We start from the raw sequence: 22,106 nt of genomic DNA, 5'->3' as shown, positions 1-22,106 counted from the left end.
GGAGGTAGAGAGATTCTTCCTGCTCAGAAAGGACAGTAGGACTAGAGGGCACAGCCTCAAGATAGGGGGGGGGGGGGAGGGGGGGGCGTTTAGAACGGAGTTGAGGAGGAACTTCTTCACTCAAAGGGTGGTGCATCTCTGGAATTCTCTGCCCGTTGATGTGGTGGAGGCTACCTCGCTAAATATATTTAAGACACGGGTAGATAGGTTTTTGGTAGGCAAGGGGATTAAGGGTTATGGGGAGAAAGCGGGAAAGTGGAACTGAGCCACTTCAGATCAGCCATGATCTTGTTGAATGGCAGGGCAGGCTCGAAGGGCTAGATGGCCTACTCCTGCTCCTACTTCTTATGTTCTTATGTTTTTTGGAGAGTGGGATGGTGTAGCAGTGAAAGCAGCATCTTTGAAAGGAAGGGGTAGTACCCAAAGAGAGTGAACTATCAATCAATGTTGAGGGCAGGAAGGATTCTAAGTATTTTAGTAAGATTGGGGTCAAGAGCACAGGAGGTGAGTCTAATGAACATTAATGAAATCAAAGAGCACATGAGACCAGATAGGCCATAAAGTAGATCAGGATTCAGAGCAAATGGAACCAGAGTTCTTTTCCAGGACAAATGCAGAAGGAAATACAGTTGAAAGGGTGTAGAGGAAACAGATGTCAAAAGGAATACAAGAAAGTGGACAGAGATTGCTTATCTATTAGAGATTGTGGGTATAGACTGGCCATATAAAATGGCAGATTGCACGGAGAATTCATGAATGTTATTACAGGGTTTATATTGAAGGAAAAGTTTTCAGGCCAGTGAAATCTGAGGAAGGGAAGAAAAGTAAATTGACAAGGAAATTAAAGTTGCAGTGGAGTAGGAGTTGTTTACTGCTGAGGCTGAAGGGAGAAAGATGAGATGATAGCTTGATCAGAAACTGAATGAATTATGATAGAGAATGTCAACTGTAATGGAAAGGTAAGAAGGGTGGAATAAGGTGAGGCACTTGAAGGAAGGGAAGGTGCCAAAGAATGGTGTAAAGGGCCATACCAGTGTTGATTTCTGTGACAGTGGTGGCGAAAAGTATAAATGGTTGGAGAGATCCCAGTAAAGTTCAAACTGTTGCCAGCCGCACACAGAGTTTGCCAATTTACCAATTTTTGCTGCTGGGGAACACTCAGCTTCCTGGGTGCAAAGTCCAGGAAGAAATTACCAGAAAAAATTAACATTGCCTATTTTTCTGAGGCTTTTCTCGAAATGCTGGTCTGACGTGAGCCTTCAGATTGTGCAGGCATGACGAATCATATTCCTGGCGAGGTACAAAAGCAAAGTACTATGGATGCTAGAAATATGAGGAAAAAAAACAGAAAATGTTGAAAAACATATGTCAGGCAGCCTTTGTGTAGAAACAATATTAATTAAAACCTCTTTGTGAAAATCTTCTCTCCTCATGCACATGTTGTAGAGTTAGGTGAGGTAGGAAAATTACTCTTTGCTTTGCAACTGTTAGACATTCTTTGGGAAGTCATCATACATACTCATCTAACATAAGGTCAGCACATGGTGGACAAAACATCCATGTGGGACAAAACATCCATGTGGAACAAAACATCAAATAACCAGAGAATTTAAAAACCTGCCACCCAGAGAACAATATTGTAATTTTTCTGTTGTTATAAATTCATGTTGATTGGATTTGCAGTACATTTTCACTGGACTAGCTGCAAAATATTAACACCAATTTAAAATATTTTAGTGTTCCCAAAAATTTGCTAGTTTCTTCAAAAACTCAGTCAAGTGTGAATATCATATGGATGATTCTTCAAGTTTCAAATTTCACACTTTTTTAAAATGGAAGGCATTATCTTTCTACAAAATTAATTAAGATAAAAATGTTGTAGGTTTTAAACAAATTTTATCAAAGGGAAATCAAGGCCAGTTGGCTCTGTTGGTCAGTGCATAGTAACATTGGGTTCTGTCCCCATATTGGCTAAGATAGTTCTTGGGACTTGTCTCTTCTACTTTCCCTGTTGTGATTTTGTGGCATCCACAAAATAGAGATGTGTAGAGTCATCATTAGCAGTTAGCTACTTGAAGAGAGAGATACTATGGAAACTTTGATTTAACTTGATTTGATTATTAATTGCAGGATCGAAGAGTGCATTTAAAGCTACGTGGTCTTCAAAAAGACGTGAAAGACTTGAAGGCAACTATGGCTGCTTCCGAAAAGATGGCTGCGAATGAACTCTCCACTGCTAAAGACCACCTGAAAGCTCTTCAGGGAACTGTTCAAAAACTTAATCATGAAAAAGAAGAGGTAATATATTTTGTTGATGACAGATTATTCTATGCTCCCAGAATACATGTTTTCAAGTTTATTGAATTCCCTGTAATGAAACATGCTAAAACTGCAGGGTATTTTCAACCTCTGTCTTCACTTGTGAATTTGCATTTATTCCTCAGGAAATAGAATTAGCAGAAAAATTCCGGGCTGAGGCAACTCGGGCAGCTCGAGACCTTGCCAAGGCAGAAGCTGAAATTGATATGCTACAAAATTTGTTAAAGGAGAAAGAAATCCAGGTGAGGCCAAAACATTGTGGACACATGAGCGAGAGGCAGTGGCATTGTCATTGGACTAGCAATCCAGTGACCCAGCATAATGCCCATAGAGACCCATGGCAAATGGTGAAATTTGAATTTGATAAAAATATGGAACTAAAAGTTTAATGTTGACCTTGAAACCATTGTCAGTTATCATTTGAAAAAACCCCATCTGGTTCAATAATGTCCTTCGCGGAGGGAAATCTGCCATCCTTACGTGGTCTGCCCTACATGTTCCCTAAAGGAAAGAAATCCCCTAAAGGACAGTTGACAATGATTTCATGGTCATCATTACACTTCTATTTCCAGATTTTTATTGAATTCAAATTTCACCATCTGCCATGGCGAAATTCGAATCCAGTCCCCAGAGCATTACCCTGGGTTTCTGGATTTCTAGTCCAGAAATAATACCTCTATACCACTGCCTCCCCTCAAAATAACTGTAAAAGATTTGAATTTTTTGTTTAAATTAACATGCTTTACTTATTGCGTGAGTGGGGAGCGTATTTAACTTTTTAGCAAGTTTTATGAATGTTGTTGCATTGTTATTGTGGTAATTTTAGCCACAAAAGGTAGTCAAATGCATTAATAAATTCAAACTACTTTGTCTACAAAAAAACTTCGAAATATAATACAACAAGAACTCAGGACCAGGAGCTGGTACACAGGTCTCTCATGGAAGACTAAACGTGCTATTTATGACATCACTCCACATGTGCACAGCTGTTACAGACATCGATAAATGCACTTCAATAAGAAAATACTTATAATAACACACTATAACACTTCTCCCCTTCCTTTAATTCCAATCTCCCTTAAGGACAGAAATACAATGAAACTAATGTCTTAACTATACGGCATTCATGAATTTTGTGACTGTTCTGTGATCTGCTTAATACCACCGGTGACTATGTCCACTCTGGTGATGCTTGATTTAGTTCAGCTGAACTTGTGAGCATAGAAGTAGGTTGAGTAACTGTGCATGAGTGTTCCTGTCCTGAAGTAGAGTCCAGTGGAAGTCCTGGTACAACAGGAACCACTTCTTGTTGAACTTCCACAGCAGCATTGCCTTCTGCAGTGTGATTTGGAATCTTGGCTGAATCTAAATCATGGAATAGATGAATGTGATTTTGGTGAGTGCAAGTGACTCTTCCATTAAGTAGTTTCACTACTAAAGATACTGAATCACATTGGCTACCTGGAATTATTCTAAACCTATGTTGATTACTGCCAAAATTCTTCACATAGGCACAGTCATTTGGATGGAATTGTTGCTCTTTAGTATGATAATCACGCCTCTCCTTCTGCTTTTCCTATTTTCTGCCTACCCGTTTGATGCTGGATGAAAAGGTACAGTATACCATGACGTATTCCATTCCTTCACATAAACTTGCAACAGGTCACTTGTAAACGTTATCCCATTACCTGAAGCAAGAGAATCCGGTAAATCATGAGTTGCGAAAACTTTGCGTAGTTATGGTACTGGGAATTGTAATGTTGCTTATGATGTGTAGTTCTAACCACTTAGAATGTGCATCCGTGATAACTAAAAACATGTGGTCCATGAAAGGTCTTTCAAGATCCACATGAAGTCTCGCCCAAGGAGGATCAGGCCACTCCCAAGGATGTAGTGCTACTGATGGCACCAGCTTACAGGATTTCACTTTGTTCTCCAAGTCTTGATCCATGTTGGGACGCCAAACAGACGACCTGACTAGACTTCTTTTTTATGTTTTTAATTCCAATTCAATCAAATCAAGTCCATCTCAGAGTCTCAACAAGTTGAGACATTCCCGGTCCAAGCTGATAAGACAGGGCTCTCACCTCCTGTCTTGGACTTGATCTACATGATCCAAACTGATTGGAGTAGGCATAGCTCCTCCTGCAAGGCTTGATCTCATTTGCATCTTAGCCAAAAGGCCGAGATGCCACTTTTAAAAATTGCTTCAAATGAAGCTAAAATGTAACCTAATGACTTCAACTGAGCACAGCATGTCGATACTACACTTGATGTTAGGAGATACCTGGGTTTGCATTTCAACCATAACACACGATGTTGGGGGAACTACTACTTTGGAACCCCAAAGAATGCAACCCCATTGTGCACATTTAGCTTATCTTTCTGCTTTTGCATATGGTCTCAGCTCATCATCCTCTACAACTATAAGGCATTCTTGCATCAGGAATTTCTTTGTCCTCCATACCTAAAACACTCCACTGTCTTCACCTTTTTATTTGCAGCCTCTTCGTTTAATTGTGGGCCGCTGTTGGCCTTCTGAATATCTTTTGCATTGCTGGCACCATTTCCACGTGCTGAGAAGCTTCTAGAGCCGCCTTAAAATTAAGTGTGGCTTCTCCCCACAAAAGCCACTGAATGCTATCCTCATTAATGTCACAAACCTAGTCTGTCCCAAAGCGTGTTCCCCTCCACCCCGAGTTTTGTAATCTTTCTACATAAAAGATCCCTGTTCTCTTCTATAAACTCACTGATAGTCCAGAACGTAGCCATGGTGCTGTTAACTTGTTTCTTCGGTAAAACTCATGAGAACCTGCTGATTTGAGCCATGGGTCACTGCTCATGTCATAAACTTGCTACGCAGTGTGCAAATCTTCATGCTGCCTTGCTGATCATTGTTCGATTACTTCTGTTCCTTTCAACAGTGCCGTTTCCTCCTCGTCACCAAAAAGATGTGGTAACTTCAGTCACGAAAGGTAGTCAAGTGTGTTAATTCAAACTGCTTTATATGCAAAGAAACATTAAACTATATTACAGCAACAATTCTGGACTGGAAGCAGCAGCTAGTGAAAGATTAAATCTGTGCTACTGATGTCACTCTGTACATGTGCACCACCATTACAGACATTTATACAAGATGTTTATAATAACACTACAACAGTAATGACAATATTTTAACTCTCAAATTTAGAAGAGCTACTTCTACAGTTGCACAAGCAATTTCTTTTCCTTTTTGCAAATCTGTATTCCTTTAGTGTGCTTATTGCATTCATTCGTAATTGGATGGGTGTGTGGCATGATTATAATACAATATTCTAACTCGACTAATTAGTATTCTGTGGATTTTGTCTGGCCTTTTAGATGCTGGGTGGAATTCAGACACTTGATTGTGGAGCAAATACCATAAATGGCCAACAGTTAGAAATTGACAGACTAAACCGAGCTCTAAACCAACAACGGGCAGAACTGAAACACCTCCAAGATCACCTGGATCAAACCAAAGAAGGTTTGTTTTGATCTTTGATTTTTGTATTTAACTATGTATGTCTGTAATAGGGTAACACTTTGCAGGCATAGTTACAAAATGTCTACTATTACGAAGGGGGCACAATGGTGAGAATTTCTCTCTGTTGTCAGTTAAATTTTTCTTCTACTCGAGAAAGACCTGAGGGACTGCATTGCTGACCAGTGGCAACTTATAACATGTTAAAGAAATATGGAATCAAAGATAACTTGCTTCAACTGCCATAAGATCATCGACATTTTTTTCTCTGAAACTTTTTGTAATTATTTTTATAGTTAAGATTTCAAACAAGTTAAGCTGCTAACTGCCATTTCTAGACATCATGGGGGTGATTCTCCCAAAAGTGCTGAATTGGCAGGAAAACTGTTCTCAATTGTGACAGTTCTTGACAGTTCTGACAGGTCAGCTTCTCATCTGAATTTCCGCACTCTGTGCACTGAAGAGATCCCTGTCGCGAATCTCATAAAAACCGGGGAGGGTGGTGGCGGCAGCGCAGGGCCTATTCACGCCAGAGTTTGATCGCCCTGGAGCTCTGTGCATGTGCAATGGCCCAAAACTGTCAAACTCTCATTTGCTGGCCACCTCAATTACCCAATAGAGGCCCCCAGAACAATCCCCGGGCTAGCCCTGACCCCTCCCCATCACAGAGCCCTGATGCCCAGCGCCCTCCCCCAGCTCCAATTTCTGTCCTCCCTCCATCCCAGACCAATCCCAATGCAGAGTGGCTGTGGGACCCCCTCATCCTCACCAGTCGCAACCACAAAAGGCCCTGTCCCCTTGGCACTACCCGATGCCCAATGGGCAGTGCCATTGTGCCCCCTGGGCATGGGCACTTTGTCCCTTGGGCAGTACCGGGGACAAGGCTGGCACTGCCAAGATGCCCATGCCCAGGGCACCAGCCCCACCCCCTAGGGGGCCCTGATTGCCTCCCCCCTTTATTCTGGCGGCATCTCCTGCTAGCTCCCTGAACGTGGGAAGCTAGTCTGAACCTCGCTGGAATGAAGTACTCCTGGCAGGGTGGGACATTCGATTGGGACCTGAAAGGTCCCAATAATTAACAAACCTACATATTTAAAAAAGATTTTAAAAAGATTTAAATTACTTACCTGCTTTCCCGCTGGTTTCCAGTATGGTCTGACCAGTGACTGTTCGCCAGCTCTGGGAAATGTGCATGCGTTCCCGGCGTATGCGCAAATCTCCGTTCAAGGTCACAGAATATGTCTCCTGGTCAGACCCGCCGGAAAAGTGCCAGGCACAGATGGGAGAATCGCGGCCATGAACCAGTTTGCACAACTTTATCAATTTAATTTTAGAGGGGTTGATTTTCAACTTGTCATCTTGGCATAAAGCTAGTGGATCAGCATCCATTATAGGAACTACCCATTTTATATTTCCACAGCTGAGGGGGCTAATCCAGAACATAAGCATCATGCCTGTGTAGCAAATTGCAAGCCAATGCCAAAGTCTGTTTTTATCAGTCGGATGCATCTAACTTTTCTGTGTATTTAATTAATAAGCTTCAATTAAAATTTCAATTTTTGCAAAAGAAACAGCATTATCCAGTGGAACTATAAAGCAACTCTTCAAGCCTTCACATGTGCAGTGTTTACAGAATAACAAAACTGCCTGGTTAGACAGCAGAAAAAGGATGGTAATTTACTGAATTAATTGATGTTCCAAATTCTTGCAGTCTCCGTAGTCTGACACCTTCTTGAACTACTAAAATTAGCCATGATTAGTCAGGTATGACTTAAGGACGTAGAAATAGTATGATAAAAATGGATCGTGGTGGCATTTCACTGCAGTTTTATATAGGTCTGTTATTAACAGAACCTTATTATAAGTTGATAAACTGGGAAGAATTATGCTTTTGTCTGTTGAAATATGTTGAATTCCATAACTATTTCAATGTTTTTAATATTGTTAATGAATCATTTGACTGTACTACTGTGCAATTATTTGTCAAATTATTGTCTGTTGAGAATTCAATACAGTTAATTTTTTCAGTACAAAATCACTGTTATCACCAGTAACTCAAACAACACAATTCCTGCAGCCAAAAGACTTTCAATTCACTGGATCAAAATCCTGGAACAGCATTTCTAACAGCACTGTGGACTGTAGTGGTTGGAAAAGGCTGCTTATACCACCACTTTCTGATAGTCAATAAATGCTGGCCTTGCTGCTTTTATTCCAAGAACTATTTTTTTTAATTCAGCTAGTGTAGTTGCCTAGGTTACAGTAATCAAGAGGCAGTATTAATGATCTGATAACATGAATTGGAATCCCACCTCAATAGCTGGGGAATTTACATTTTGGTTAATTAACTAAATCTGGAATAAAAAGATAGAATCAGTAATGATGATCATGAAATCTGCAGATGGTCATAAAAAATTCATCTGATTCGCTGATTAACATTAGGGAAGTAAATCTGTAATCTTTATCTGGTCTGACCTCTGTGACTCCAAATCCACAACAATGGGCCTGACCCATAAATTTGTTAATAATTAGGAATGGGCAATAAAGACTGACTTTGCAACAATACTTTATGTCCTGCAAATGAACAATTTAAAAAGAAAGCTATTTACTACTAAGTATTTTTATTTAACTTTCAGGTAATTTAAGTGAGATGGAAGATTTGATCAATGAAATTACTGCTCTCAGAAATGCCCTTGGCAATCATAGTGACTACATTACCAGTATAACTGATCCATTTAAGACAAGAGGATACTGGTACTTTGTGCCATCTTCACCAAATGTAAGAAAACAACTAATCTATCTGTGCTTTCTCCTTGTCATTGATGAACTTTTCAGAACTTTATTATATATTGTATCAATAAGTTAGAATCTTAGAATCCTACCCAGGCTCTATCCCCATAACCCCACCTATTTACCCTGCTATTGCCCGTGACACTAAGGGTGAATTTAACATGGCCAGTCAACTGAACCTGCACATCTTTAGATTGTGGGAAGAATAGTAAGAAGTCTCACACAGCAGGTTAAAGTCCAACAGGTTTATTTGGTAGCACAAGCTTTTGGAGTGTCACTCCTTCTTCAAGTGAGTGAGGAGCTATGTTCACAAACAGCATGTATAGACACAAACTCAATTTACACGATAATGGTTGGAATGTGAGTCTTACAGGTAATCAAGTCTTAAAGGTACAGACAATGTGAGTGGAGCGAGGATTAAGCACAGGTTAAAGAGGTGTGTACTGTCTCCAGCCAGGACAATTATTGAGATTTTGCAAGTCCAGGCAAATTGTGGGGATTATAGATAGTATGACATGAACCCAAGATCCCAGTTGAAGCTGTCCTCGTGTGTGTGGAACTTGGCTATCAGTTTCTGCTCAGCGATTCTGCTGTGTCGTGAAGGCCACCTTGGAGAACGCTTACCCGAGGTTCAGAGGCTGAATGCCCGTGACTGCTGAAGTGCTCCCCGACATGAAGAGAATGCTCCTGCCTGGTGATTGTCAAGTGATGTTCATTCATCTATTGTCATAGCATCTGCATGATCTCACCAATGTACCAAGCCTCAGGGCATCCTTTCCTGTAGCATATCAGGTAGAAATGTTGGCCAAGTTACAAGAATACATACCGTGTACCTGGTGGATGGTGTTCTCACGTGATATGATGCAGCACGTCTTGCAGAGGTTGCTGTGACAGGGTTGTGCGGTGTTGTGGTCACTGTTCTCCTGAAAGTCTCCACGCAGACTCTATGACAATGGATGAATGAACACCATTTGACAATCACCAGGCAGGAGTGTTCTCTTCCTGTCAGGGAAGAGAACACCATCTTGTCACCATCAGAATGAGTTGGGTATTAAAGTGCAGGGGAAAACCAGAATATCCTGACTGCCACAGATAAACTTCAAGGCTTCAGATCGAAACTGACCTTTTGGCAGGAAAAACTGGTTAGTGGTAAATTGAGATGTTCAGGTTAGTAGCAGCAAATCTTGCTGACAAAATCATACAAGAGATGTTTGAATGCTACTTCCCCTCCATGAGTATGGAATACTTTGACTAGGTACCTGCTCCATTTAGCTCACTTCCTTTTAAATCATCAAAGGATTTGTTATTAATAAAATGAAAGGAATTACAGAACTCAGAGTAAATTGTACTCTGAAACTGAAGTTTGCAAGATGCCTCTGCACGAGGGACAAGAGAACCTGTTTATTTCAAATTGCACTATAGCAGCATTTCCCACCATTTCCAACAACCTATCTGTGTGAACTGGCATTCTCAACACTGGCTTATATAAAAAATGAAAGGTGGGAGCACCTGCCAGTGGAGCAAGACCTCAGAGTTGCCCTGTCATCAGTTCCTCCTGGATCAAGAGATTCCGCTCAGAGGCAGAGCCGGGTATCAGTCGTAACTTTCACATGGAGAGCTGTAGACTGCCTAGATGAGTGCAGCTCCAACCACACTGAAGAAGCTTTACACCATCCAGGACAAAGTGGCCTGCTTTATTGGCACGACATCCATAAATATCCACTCCCTCCATCAGCAATGCTCAGTGGCGGTAGTGTGTACTATCTACAAGATGCAGTGCAGAAATGCACCAAAGATCCATAGATCCAGCACCTTCCAAACCCACAGCCATTTCCATCTAGAAGGTCAAGGGCAGCAGATACATGGGAACAGCACCACCTGCAAGTTTGCTTCCAAGCCACTCATCATCCTGACTTGGAAATATATCTCCATTCCTTCGCAGTCATTGAGTCAAAATCCTGGAAGGCGCTCCTTACCATAATTGTGGGTCAACCCACAGCACATGGACTGCAGCGTTTCAAGAAGGCAGCTCACCACAGCCTTCTTGGGGGTGGGGAATAGGAATGAGCAATAAATGCTGGCCAGCCTGAGGTGCCCATGTCCCATGAATGGATAGAAAATATTTTAAAATAAACTGAAAACATTTTAAGTCTTTAATGGGAAACACTTTCAAATTGTGTACATTTTCTACAAAAATCTATTGGATTTGACATGATAGGACTTTCATTGTAGATTGCTGAAACTAATGATAATTGTATTAATTGGTGGCTTGATGTGTTTTGAGATAAAATACTTTTGCTAGAGGGCAGTTCAGTTGGAGAAAATAGGAGCCAGCCTCAACTGTTTTTATAATACAAAGATTCACCATTTCATAAAAAAGGTTGGAACTGCTGGGACAATCTGTGCTTTTTATTTCCTGCTTTACTGTTTGAGAAAATCCTTTATTATGGCTAGATGCTTAGCCTGCTTGATGGTATCATTGCTGGATGTGGAAGATCTAATATAGCTGGTGCCAAAGCAAGATTAACATTGGAAAAGGTGTAATCCATGTCACAGAGATTGATTAGATCTTTTTAGGTATCTTTCTTTGAGGTTAGCAGTGAGTGTAGTTATTTCATCCCTGACTGAAAAATCTAGAGTGTTGGAGCTTTATATGTGGCTATAATCATATTACCTCATAACTTATTACAAATGAACAAGCTTGTGTTCCGAAAATCTGAAAGGTAGATGTACAACTAATCAAAATTTATTATGTTCTTTACAGTTACGTATTAATTTTAATGACTTCTAGATCAGACTAATCCTTTGGTATTTAGTACTAAATTGACCATGAGAAATTCAATTTACCAATCAACATGGATCTTCTGGGACTGCCAGTTGTGTAGGTTCAGTTAGATTCTGTATGTGGACCTGTAATGTAACTGATACCTCAATGATGCTAATGGATTTTCTTTCCACCTTTTTTATTTTAGCCATCAAGCCTGCTGTCTCAAAATAATCATACAAAAGACTCTGGAATCAGCTCAGTATATCAAGTTCCAGCAACTCCAGGTCAAGGATCAATTCCTAAAAGAGGAGAGAAGGTGGAATACACACCGCCAGCTCCTCGAGGCTATTGGATTTATTCACCAATCAGACGTTCTTCACAGAAGTCTTGTACCCAAACAGGTACAGGACGTAGGAGATAAAAGGAAGGCTCTATTGATTTAAGGGCCTAGATCTTTAGCTTTGGGCATAATCATCCATCCCAATCCATATTGTATCTGCTTAGAAAAGTGTTTTCTCCTTTCTGCCTGAGTTTCTGCTCAGTCTCATTTAGGTGTTACCAAATGCAACACTTGCCATGAGCCAGTGCAGTCAGGCAGTGTTTTAAAACCTGGCTTTTAAAAATATGCTTTAAAACAAAATCCTTGGTTTTTTAAGAGCGGTATTTCAGTTAAATTTGATTAGGACAGCTGAAAATGGGTTTATCCAAAAAAAAAGCATTTAAATTTGTGTCACTCCATCATCAATAAATAACTCATTTTAAATTAGAAAATAGGTTTGTTTTCTAATTAGATTGGTGTGGAGTAGTGAGTTCCTTAATAAATGGAAACAAAAGAAAAGTTCAGAATCTTTCAAAATGCACCTATTAGTGTCCTTGTGCCCAGATATTCCAGTTTAATTTTTGGAGTCTCCTTGAGGGCCTGCAAATGTGCACAATTAGTAGAAGCTTTCAATGGTATTTCATTCACTTATTTAATAGGTAGGGTCTGCTTTTATGGGAATCCTTTTAAAACTAGTGCAAAAGATTGTGAAACCTGGGTAGTACTGGCCACAATTTGCATTTAAACTTTTCTTATACTGGATAAGGCATGATACTTGACTTGTATCAAAGAAAGACATATAACACAGGAAGAACCATTAAAAAAACTAAAACATTGTTCTTAAGTTTTCTGGTCAATGTGTTTTTTTTTACCCAAAGATAAGAACAGTGTATTTTGTGTCCTAACCTTGCACAATTCAGATGTCCAAACATTTGTAAAGGGTATTGTTGCATTTTTATAGAAAATAATTAGTCTAATAAAGAAAATAATAGATTAGAAGGTTTCCATGAATTTTGCGTGATTGTAAAATAAACCTTTTGCCTTTTACAGGAGATGGTGAAGATAGTGGGACTGAAAGTGATGATTGTGGCATGCCCGGGCAACCATTTGTAGCCCCACCAAGCTCAGTTATTTATACCATGTACCCTGATGGTACCCCTGTGCCACAAGGTACCGTAGTATATGGACCACCTCCAACAGCAACAGCCAATGTTGGACCTGATCTTTCGAGCACTGTTATCTATGGACCTCCACCACCTGGAGCACAAGTTGTTTATGGGCCTCCTCCTGCCAACTTTACTGTCCCTCTTATTCCTGCTGGTGTTCTGCACTGCAATGTTCCGGAGCATCATGACCTGGTAAGCCTTTTAACACCCTTCTGTGTAATGCAACATTCCCAAAGCTTTCAACCATTTTGATCAGAAGCTTAAAAACCTTTGTAAGTAAATCTCTGAAAACATAATGGGAGTGATTCTGCGAGCCTGTTGCGCTGCTTTTACAATGCAGTGGGCTGGTACACTCAAGCGGACGCTGTGTAGCAGGTTTCCTGCTGGGGGCACAGCCTACGCGAGTCTCTGGCAGTTGGATTTCTGGCACTGACAGCCAGACATCGGTGCAGAGATGGGGGGGTGGGGGTGGGGGGGGTGGTGGGGTGGTCCTGCTGCTGACTGGACATGTTCGGGGGTCAGCGATGGGGCCGTAGGGAAGTCGGAAGGCCAGCAATGACGGGTTGTGGGTTGGCAGTCAGGAGGCTGGCAGTGCAGAGCTACTGCGTGTGCGCTGGTTTTGGTGCTGACATATTGGCGCATCTGCAGTGGCTTGCTGGGTGCTATGCTGCCAGTCTTCCAGAAGGAATAGGCCCTGCCCATGAATTCATGCATTTTGCAGTGCACAATTTGAGACATTCAGTTTGAAAAAATTTACTTTTATTTACTCCATTTTTTTATGCAAATTTGACACTTAGAATTTTTCTGGGAGAATTGCCCGCAATATATAGAAGGCAGAATTTTATAGCAGTCTTATTAGCATTCCTTCACCTATATTTAACACATTTAAAATTCTATTTGTATTACATTGCAATATTTTACACTTGGAATTGTCTTTCAGGAGAATGAAGTCAGTAGATTAGAAGATATTTTAGCACATTTGAGGTCCCATAAATGTGAAGATCAGACAACAACTCCATCCACAGATAGGTATCATGAGCAAATAGAACAACTTCGCCACAGCATCCATGAAATATTGCATGGGAGAGAAGAGTTGGAGCATGAAGTTGAGGAATTGAACAAGGCATCCCATAGGCACAGCAACCAAAAGTAAGAAAATTAATTTGGTGACAAGCAGGTTCTGTATTATTGCTAGTACTTAGCATTTGTCTCAAATTTGTTTCATTTCATACAAGCATATCAGAATTAACAGGATTGATTCTTACTATTTCGGAAACGTTTCAAATCATACCAGTCTGTAAGAAACGGGAGTGGGTATAGATTATATGGCCCCAGGAGCCTGCCCTCCCATTCATTAAGATTATGGCTGATGATCAGCCTCAATTCCACTGCTCCTATGTCCCTTGATTCCCTAAGAGGTCAAAGATCTCTCAACTTTGAATATATCTAAATTGGAGCTTCTGTAGTATATTGGGGAAGAGAATTCCAAAGAATCACAATCCTGGTTGGAATTTTCTGGCCACGCTCACCCAGAGCTGGAAAATCCCCCCCAAGGTCAATGGACCTTTGTATGGCCCACCTCCTGCCCGCTACGATTCCTGTGGCAGGCGGGATGGTAAAATTCCCCCTGCTGTCTTTGTATTAGTCCTAAATGATGCCTCCTCCCTTATATGTGGAGACCAAACCAAATACTGGTCTCACCAAAGCTCAAATCATTGTGGCAAGGCTTCCTTATTTTTGTACACCAATCCTCATGCACTAAAGACCAACATGCCATTTGTGTTCCTAATTTTGTACCTGTATTCCTTGTATAAGGACAACCAAGTCCTTTGAACACACACATTTGAAGTGTTCACAACTTTTTAAAGATGTTCTGCGTTTCTGTTCTTATTACCAAAGTGAACAACCACACACTTCCCCACATTATGATCCTTGTTGGCCCCTCATTTAACCTGCCTATCTCTTTTTGCAGCTTCTGTGTATTCTCCTTACAACCTATATTTCCACATTATTTTGTATCATGAGGTGAGTGGGTGACTAAAGAGACCAAATATACAAAATTCAGCCCGGCCAATAAATAACCTGATTCAATCATTTCATATGGTCTCTATGATCATTTGAACAACTGCGCAACGTTTGTTCTGTCCCTGCACCTCCATTTTTGGCTTTGACCTAATTTCTAGACCTATGTCCTCAGAATTGTACAAATGCTATTCTATAAATTTGTCTTCAAAGTAGATGCAATAGGGGAAATTCCTTTAATACACACATCACAATTTAATTAATTTTAAATGCTAAATATTATGGGGTTGAATTTTTCCTGATCACTTGGATAAATTTTTCGAGCTATCCACAGAAATTCAGGTGAAACATTTACACTATTTCTTTCGGTCTCCTGGATCTCCCATCCAGGGAAATCTTGCCAAAATTTAATTTCTATGCCTCTGCTATCTTTTTTAAGAAAAATAAGGTCAGTGATGCAAACTTAGATCTCGTCAAGTGCTGCATGAGCCATTATCTGTATGGATTTAAACGTGTTGTTCGCATCATAACACTTAGTATTTGTGTTCAGTGTGCTAAATGTATTTCAATTAGTCAGACAGTGCTCTGAGTAGCAAGGTTGTATTATTCCTAAGCTGAACATATTGCTCCTGTGCTATCTCTGTTAAAGTAAAGTTAATTTATTAGTCACAAGTAAGGCTTACAGTAACACTGCAATGAAGTTACTGTAAAATTCCCCTAGTTGCCACAGTCTGGCACCTGTTTGGGTCAATGCACATAACCAGCACGTCTTTCAGAACGTGGGAGTAAACGGGAACACCTGGAGGAAACCCATGCAGACATCAGGAAAACATGCAAACATCACACAGACAGTGACCTAAGCTGGGAATCAAACCTGGATCCCTGGTGCTGTGAAGCAGCAGTGTGCTACGGTGCTGCCATTTTTTTTATGTATTAGAGTCTGTTGGACCAACATCAAAATGAGACACTGGCCAAGTTAACTTCTTGAATTTATGTTGGTTGTGGATAGCTGCAGCATGCAAGTTACTGTGGTGTAAAGTCGTGCACGCATTTTGATTTTCTGTAATCCCCATCGTTTTCATTCAGCATTAACAAAGTGATGAAAATATATATTCATATTAATAACTTTTAAGAAGTAATTGCGTTTAAAACAAGATGGTCCCTTTTTCTTAGAGGCTTTGTCGATGGACATATAGACCTGCTCATGAATGAACTTGATATGGAAAAAGGTCTCAAGAAACATGACAGTATTATTGATGAAATTGAATGCTTGGAGATAACTCTAGCAAAACGGAGGGCAGAACTGCGAGAAGCAGACAGACTATTAATGGAGGCTGAGGCAGATCTCAAAAGTACAAGGGAAAAGGCAAGTGTGCTTCCAAGTTATCCTTAATACTTACAACCAGTTCACATTAATGTTCAACATATATTTCTTAGCTGAGAAGGGACTAAAATGATTTTGCTTTCTCTAAGGCCACAACAAAAGGCAGCATAAGATACTTCTTGGCTGTTGAATAGTAAATCTAATGAAACAGTATCCTAACCAAAATGCTACATATCATATACTCATAAAATCCCTTCAGTGCAGAAGGAGGCCATTTGGCTTGCACCGACAACAATCCCACCATGTCCTATCACCGTAACCCAATGTATTTATGCTGCTACTTTACCTGACACTATGGAGCAACTTAGTGAGGCTAATCCATCTAAACTGCACATTTTTTGAATGTGGGAGGAAACAGGAACTCCCGGAAGAAACTTATACACACACAGGGAGAACTTGCAAACTCCACACACACAGTTATGAGGCTGGAATTGAACCCAGGTCCCTAACACTGTGAGGCAGCAGTGCTAACCACTTTGCCATTTTGGATCCACAGATTCTGAAAATTCCCTTATTTTAGAAATCCATTGTTTGTAATTTTAAAATGCATTTTTTCCTTGGTTGAATTAAATCTAATGTTTTGTCTTGATTGAAAGTTAAAATACTTCATCACATAAATGTAACTTAACACATTTTTGACTCATGTTGTGAGAAATATCCTAATTTCTAATCAATTCCATGAGTGCTGGAATGTCCATTGCCACGTAGATCATTAGGCGCAAGCAATGCTGTCTTGTAGTTGGAGGTCATAGAAATTTACAGCATGGAAGCAGATCCTTTTGCCTCAAATTGTCCATGCCGCCCAGTTTTTACTGTTAAACTAGTCCCAATTGCCCACATTTGACCCATATCCCTCTATACCAGTCTTACCCATTGATTGTCTAAATGCTTTTTAAAAGACAAAATTGTACCCGCCTCTACTACTGCCTCTAGCAGCTCGTAACAGATACTCACCATCCTCTGTGAAAAAATTGTCCCTCTGGACCCTTTTGTATCTCTCACCTTTTACCTTAAACCAATGCCCTCTATTTTTGGATCTAGCCACCAAGATGTTGATTATCTACCCTATCTATGCCACTCATTATTTTATAGACTTCTATAATATCAGTCACCTTGGTTAGCCCTTCAGACAACTCAGTCAAATTTATGAGACATGATTTTCCACACAAAGCCATGCTGACTGTCCCTAATCAGTCTTTGCCCCTCTAAATGCCTGTAGATCCTGTCTCTCAGAATACAAATTACCCATTATAGACATTAAGCTCACTGGCTGTAATTCCCAGGCTTTTCCTTGCAGCCCTTCTTAAACAAGGCACAACATTGCCACCCTCCAATCTTCAGGCACCTCATCTGTGGCTGTCAATAATTCAAATATCTCTGCTAGGGGACCCATAATTTCCTCCCTAGCCTCCCACAACGTCCTTGGATACGGTTCATCAGGTCCTGGGGTTTACCTACTTTGGTGCGCTTTAAGACTTCCAGCACTCCCTCCTCTGTAATATGTGCACTCCTTAAAACATCACTATTTATTTCCCCAAGTTCTCTAACGTCCATGCCTTTCTCAACATAAATACTGATGCGAAATGCTTGTTTATGATCTCGCCCACCTCTTGTAGGTCCACACATTGATGACCTTGTTAATCCTTAAGAAGTCCTATTTTCTCCCTAGTTACTCTTTTTCCCTCTATGTATTGTAGAAGCTCTTTGGATTCTCCTTTGCCTTATCTGCCAGAGCAATCTCATGTCCTCTTTTTGCCTTCCTGATTTCTCTCTTAAATGTACTCCAGCACCTTCTTTTCTCCAAGGGATCTGTTTGATTTTTTGAAGAGCATAGAGTTGGTAAGGGAAGTGAAAATGTGCCCTGTTCTTGAAAAGACACTGGGTGTAATTTTGAATGCAGAGAGTGGGAGGCAATTGTGCACCCTACCGATGCATGTTGATAAATTTGACAAAAACAGAGTTCCCTACTGCAACCACTTGATCAAAAAATGTAACCAGGTATTTCGGATTTACTATTTAAAACTTTTACTGCTAATGAGTATTTGTGCCTTAAGAAAAGTGTTTCAGACGTAGTCTAGCAAGTCTGTTCCACTAGTGGGGCTTAACAGTAATTTGGAAAGCGCGTGCTCAAATTTTGAATACACGCAGTCTGTTGATGAGACTCCCTAATGGTAGTGCATACTTGTAAAATAACCTCTTACGATAGAGGGAGGTGGCACTGTATTAGTGAATAATTAATACGAGTTGGGTGTCAAGTGTCCTCTTAAAAAGTAAATTGTGATTAATTTCATAATTAATCTTTGTTAATCTTGGATTTAATCATGTTTAATCGATACAGTTACTACATTCATTCAATTCTTTAAAATAATGTTACTATTATCACCAAAAATGCTTTAGCATTAAAACCCTGCTTCAGATCATGGAGCATAAGCACCAACAGCGACTTGTTGGACCGAGTATCATCATTTTGTGCTGTTAAGTTCTCGGTCATTGATTATATACGTACAGTTTATTTTCTTTAATTCAGTAAATTATATCTCTACCTTTTTAAATGTCTGAATCAATTTTTTGAGGATATTACTATGAAAGTTACAACAGTAATTCTACTGTTTACTTTACAAAGTCGCACAAATTTGTTTTTTTAATATCATTTATCATTCTGGCAGACAAAAGAAACTGTCCAGTGGTATGATGATGCCAGGAAACATTTGGTAGACACTGAGAAAGATGCAGAAGAGCTGGAGCAAAGGGCACAGGAGACTGCAGTTAAATTAGTTGAAGCTGACCAGCAACTCAGGTACTGAATAGAGTTTCAAGCAAAAAGAATGCAGCTTTTAATGATTTAAGCTGATTACATGAGGTACTCGCACGGTAGTGAATGACATAATGGATAGTATTTACCAAAAGTATAGAGCTTTAAGCTCAAGTTCCTATTTCAGTATGGCTAGATCATTCACTTTTGCCATAAAATCCACAAGGAGTCTGGTATTGTTCTGGTATTCCAAGCATTTGGGAAGGCTTAGATTAAAAATTAAGTTTCTGAATGCCAAAATAGTCATCACAATGACTTCAGAGTCTTTTATCGGATTCATCTAGCTAAATAATGCAATGTGTTATACCTAGCATGCCCAGAATGATCACATGCACCATTTTTTCCCTAGAGATAATTAAAGACAAACTATGGGCAGGATCTCCACCCCGCAGCAGTGGTGGCCTGCCATTGGCTGTCATGATGTGGATGTGCCGGTGTTGGACTGGGGTAAACACAGTAAAAAGCCTGACAACACCAGGTTTTAGTCCAACTGATTTATTTGATAGTAAATGCACAAGCTTTCAAGGCCAGAACTCTCCATTCACCTGACGAAGAGGGAAACCTCGAAAGCTTGTGCGTTTACTATCAAATAAATCGGTTGGACTAAAACCTGGTGTTGTCAGACTTTTTACTGCTATTGGCTGCCAGTGGGATCTTATGATTCCGCCACCATCAATGGGGTTTCCTGTTCTCAGCACCACCTGCTGCCAGAATACCTGCTGCGGCAGTTTTCGCCATTGTCGAATCAGAAGATCCCATGAGAACATCCAAAAATTTCTAGCCTATATGAGGAGAACATAGAAACTGGAAGCAGTAATTAGGCCATTTGGTCCTTTGAGCCTGCTCCACCATTCATTTCTATCATGGCTGGTCATCAAGTTCAGTATCCTGATTTCCCAGCCCCTGCACTCCCCCCTGACCCCCCTCACCCCCATATCCCTTAAGTCCCAAAAGGTATATCTAATTTCTTCTTGAAATCAGACAACACTTTTGCCTCAGCTACTTTCTGTGGTAGTGAACTCCACACATTCACATCAAACCTTCAATGACGTTTTCGATTCTTTTGATTTTTTTGATTCTCTGACCATTTTCGTAAACTTACAATTGAGGCACTTGAGCAGAACTAATATTCACCAGCACTGCTACTAATGATCCAAATGAATATCTCTGGAGATTCCTATCTATTGTAGTCCTTGACCATTGAGGATTGAATATGTCAGAAATGGAAATATCTTGGTTGTACTTTTCAAATAGTCAAGAAATATCAAGTATGCATGTAGGTGTCATCCTAAATCAAATCTACATCTGGCCTAATCTAGTACTAGAATGGAAGTTGTCACTAAGTGGGAAATACTTGATTCTTCATTATGTTGCTAGTACTATTTGTAGTAATAATAAAATGTGATTTTTCTCAGACTAATGAAGACAGACTCAAAAGATCTTGCACAACGCAAAACTGAACAGGAGAATATTCTGAAAGAAATTAGCAAAGATATAGCTAAAGGGGATTCAGAATTCCAGGCACTCACCCAGAAAAAAGAAATCATGACTGAAAGGCAAGTGGATAATAACTATTTGATGCAATTCTTTTTTACCTCCAGTTTTGAATGAATTCTGTTCAAGGTCAATATCCTAATGTGCCCAATATCTTTTTTAGAAGTGTAGGCCCTAGAGGTCTATAGTGAATTATCTGCAACAGAGCTGGTTTATGACTTTACTTTCCAATGAGCTGGCACCTGTGGTATCTTATACCTTAACCTGACCTTGTGTATAGTAGAGATGATTAAGCATGGAAGCTTCAGCCATCTAATCTATTCTCTAAAGTATGTTTAAAAGGGAGGAAGGAGTATTAGCTATTAATGTGTAGATCTATTGAAAGAAGTTAGTGCTTGTCTTCCATAGTGTGTAGAGTGAGATGAAAATAATAAAGGAATGAATGATACGTGTCTAAAAAGATATTGTGCAGTCTCCTCCAGCATTGCCCCACAATCCAGACTTTCCCCTAGCTCATGATAGCTCGCTGTTTTCTTCCACATGGCAGTGGGTTTGCAGGCAGGTTCAGCTTCCTTGGCAGAAACCCCCTCTTGAAAATGGTCCTAGCTGCCTTCTGTAAGTAAGAGGGAGTTATGTTAATACATTCCTGTGAGGTGTTTAGATTATGTGTCTGCTTTGTTCAACCAAAGCAATGTGTAAAATGAAAGTTGTAGAGAAATGAGGTTTACATTAGTGATGCATCTGAGCACAAGGAGAAATAGTTGGACCAGTGTGGTGCATGATTATAGGAGAGTGAAGGGAAGCAAGGAAAGAGGGGTTTTATAAGTTGGGGTCCTATGTGATGAAGGTCTGAATATTCTTACCTTGATGAATCTAGAGAGGTCATTGAATTTGCAGCATTGCAGCCCTAAGATTGAGATAAGCTGCTAGCCCTATCCCTGCAGGGCCTATCATCAGTGGCTAGGATGTGATAGGTGCCAATCACCAGAGGGTTAAGTCAAAAACCAGCTAAGCTCTTGGCATTGACTTTCTCTTCACCTCCTTATAACTGGTGGAGAATATCAGAACTGGAATAAGCTATTTAGCTTATCCAGCCTATTTTCAATAAGTTCATGGCTGATTTGCGACCTATGTCTGTATGCTCACATTTGCCGTATATCCCATCACCTCTAATACCTTTGGTTAACAGAAATCTATCAAACTCAGATTTAAAATTAACAATTGATCCAACATCAATTTTCATTTACAGAACAGTTCCAAATTTCTATCACTTTTTGCATGTAGAAGTGTTTCCTGACTTCGCACCTAAAAGGCCTAGCTCCAAATTTTAAACTATGTGCTGTGTTGCTAGATTCCTTAACCAATGGAAATAGTTCCTCTCTATCTGGGCCCTATTTTACCATTTTGATTCAAAGTGCTGGGCGGACTTGAAACTGGAGTGTTTCAGATGTGACTTTTAAGCCTGTTCTCAGACACCCCCATACGCACCTGCCTAAAAAAAATCAACAATTCCAAATCGAGCTACACAAGC

The 22,106-nt window shown here is 40.2% G+C and overlaps 1 protein-coding gene across 4 annotated transcripts in view; it reads left to right on the top strand.

The window, feature by feature from the left end:
* The window catches only part of cntrl (centriolin), a 125,385-nt gene that overhangs the window by 70,823 nt on the left and 32,456 nt on the right, over positions 1–22,106 (top strand). For all 4 annotated transcript variants that reach the window (XM_080212526.1, XM_080212527.1, XM_080212524.1 and 1 more), the window contains exons 19-28: positions 2,131–2,298; positions 2,445–2,561; positions 5,680–5,824; positions 8,458–8,600; positions 11,584–11,779; positions 12,748–13,055; positions 13,804–14,012; positions 16,059–16,251; positions 18,936–19,066; positions 20,497–20,637. In XM_080212526.1, the coding sequence (XP_080068652.1) occupies positions 2,131–2,298; positions 2,445–2,561; positions 5,680–5,824; positions 8,458–8,600; positions 11,584–11,779; positions 12,748–13,055; positions 13,804–14,012; positions 16,059–16,251; positions 18,936–19,066; positions 20,497–20,637 (1,751 nt within the window). The remainder of the gene's footprint in view (positions 1–2,130; positions 2,299–2,444; positions 2,562–5,679; positions 5,825–8,457; positions 8,601–11,583; positions 11,780–12,747; positions 13,056–13,803; positions 14,013–16,058; positions 16,252–18,935; positions 19,067–20,496; positions 20,638–22,106) is intronic.

The sequence above is a fragment of the Carcharhinus amblyrhynchos genome, chromosome 25 (genome assembly GCF_965287045.1).
Source record: "Carcharhinus amblyrhynchos chromosome 25, sCarAmb.v2.hapA, whole genome shotgun sequence".
NCBI lineage: Eukaryota > Metazoa > Chordata > Chondrichthyes > Carcharhiniformes > Carcharhinidae > Carcharhinus > Carcharhinus amblyrhynchos.
The sequence above is the reverse complement of the archived record's forward strand: the minus strand, read 5'-3'. Positions and strand labels throughout refer to the sequence as shown.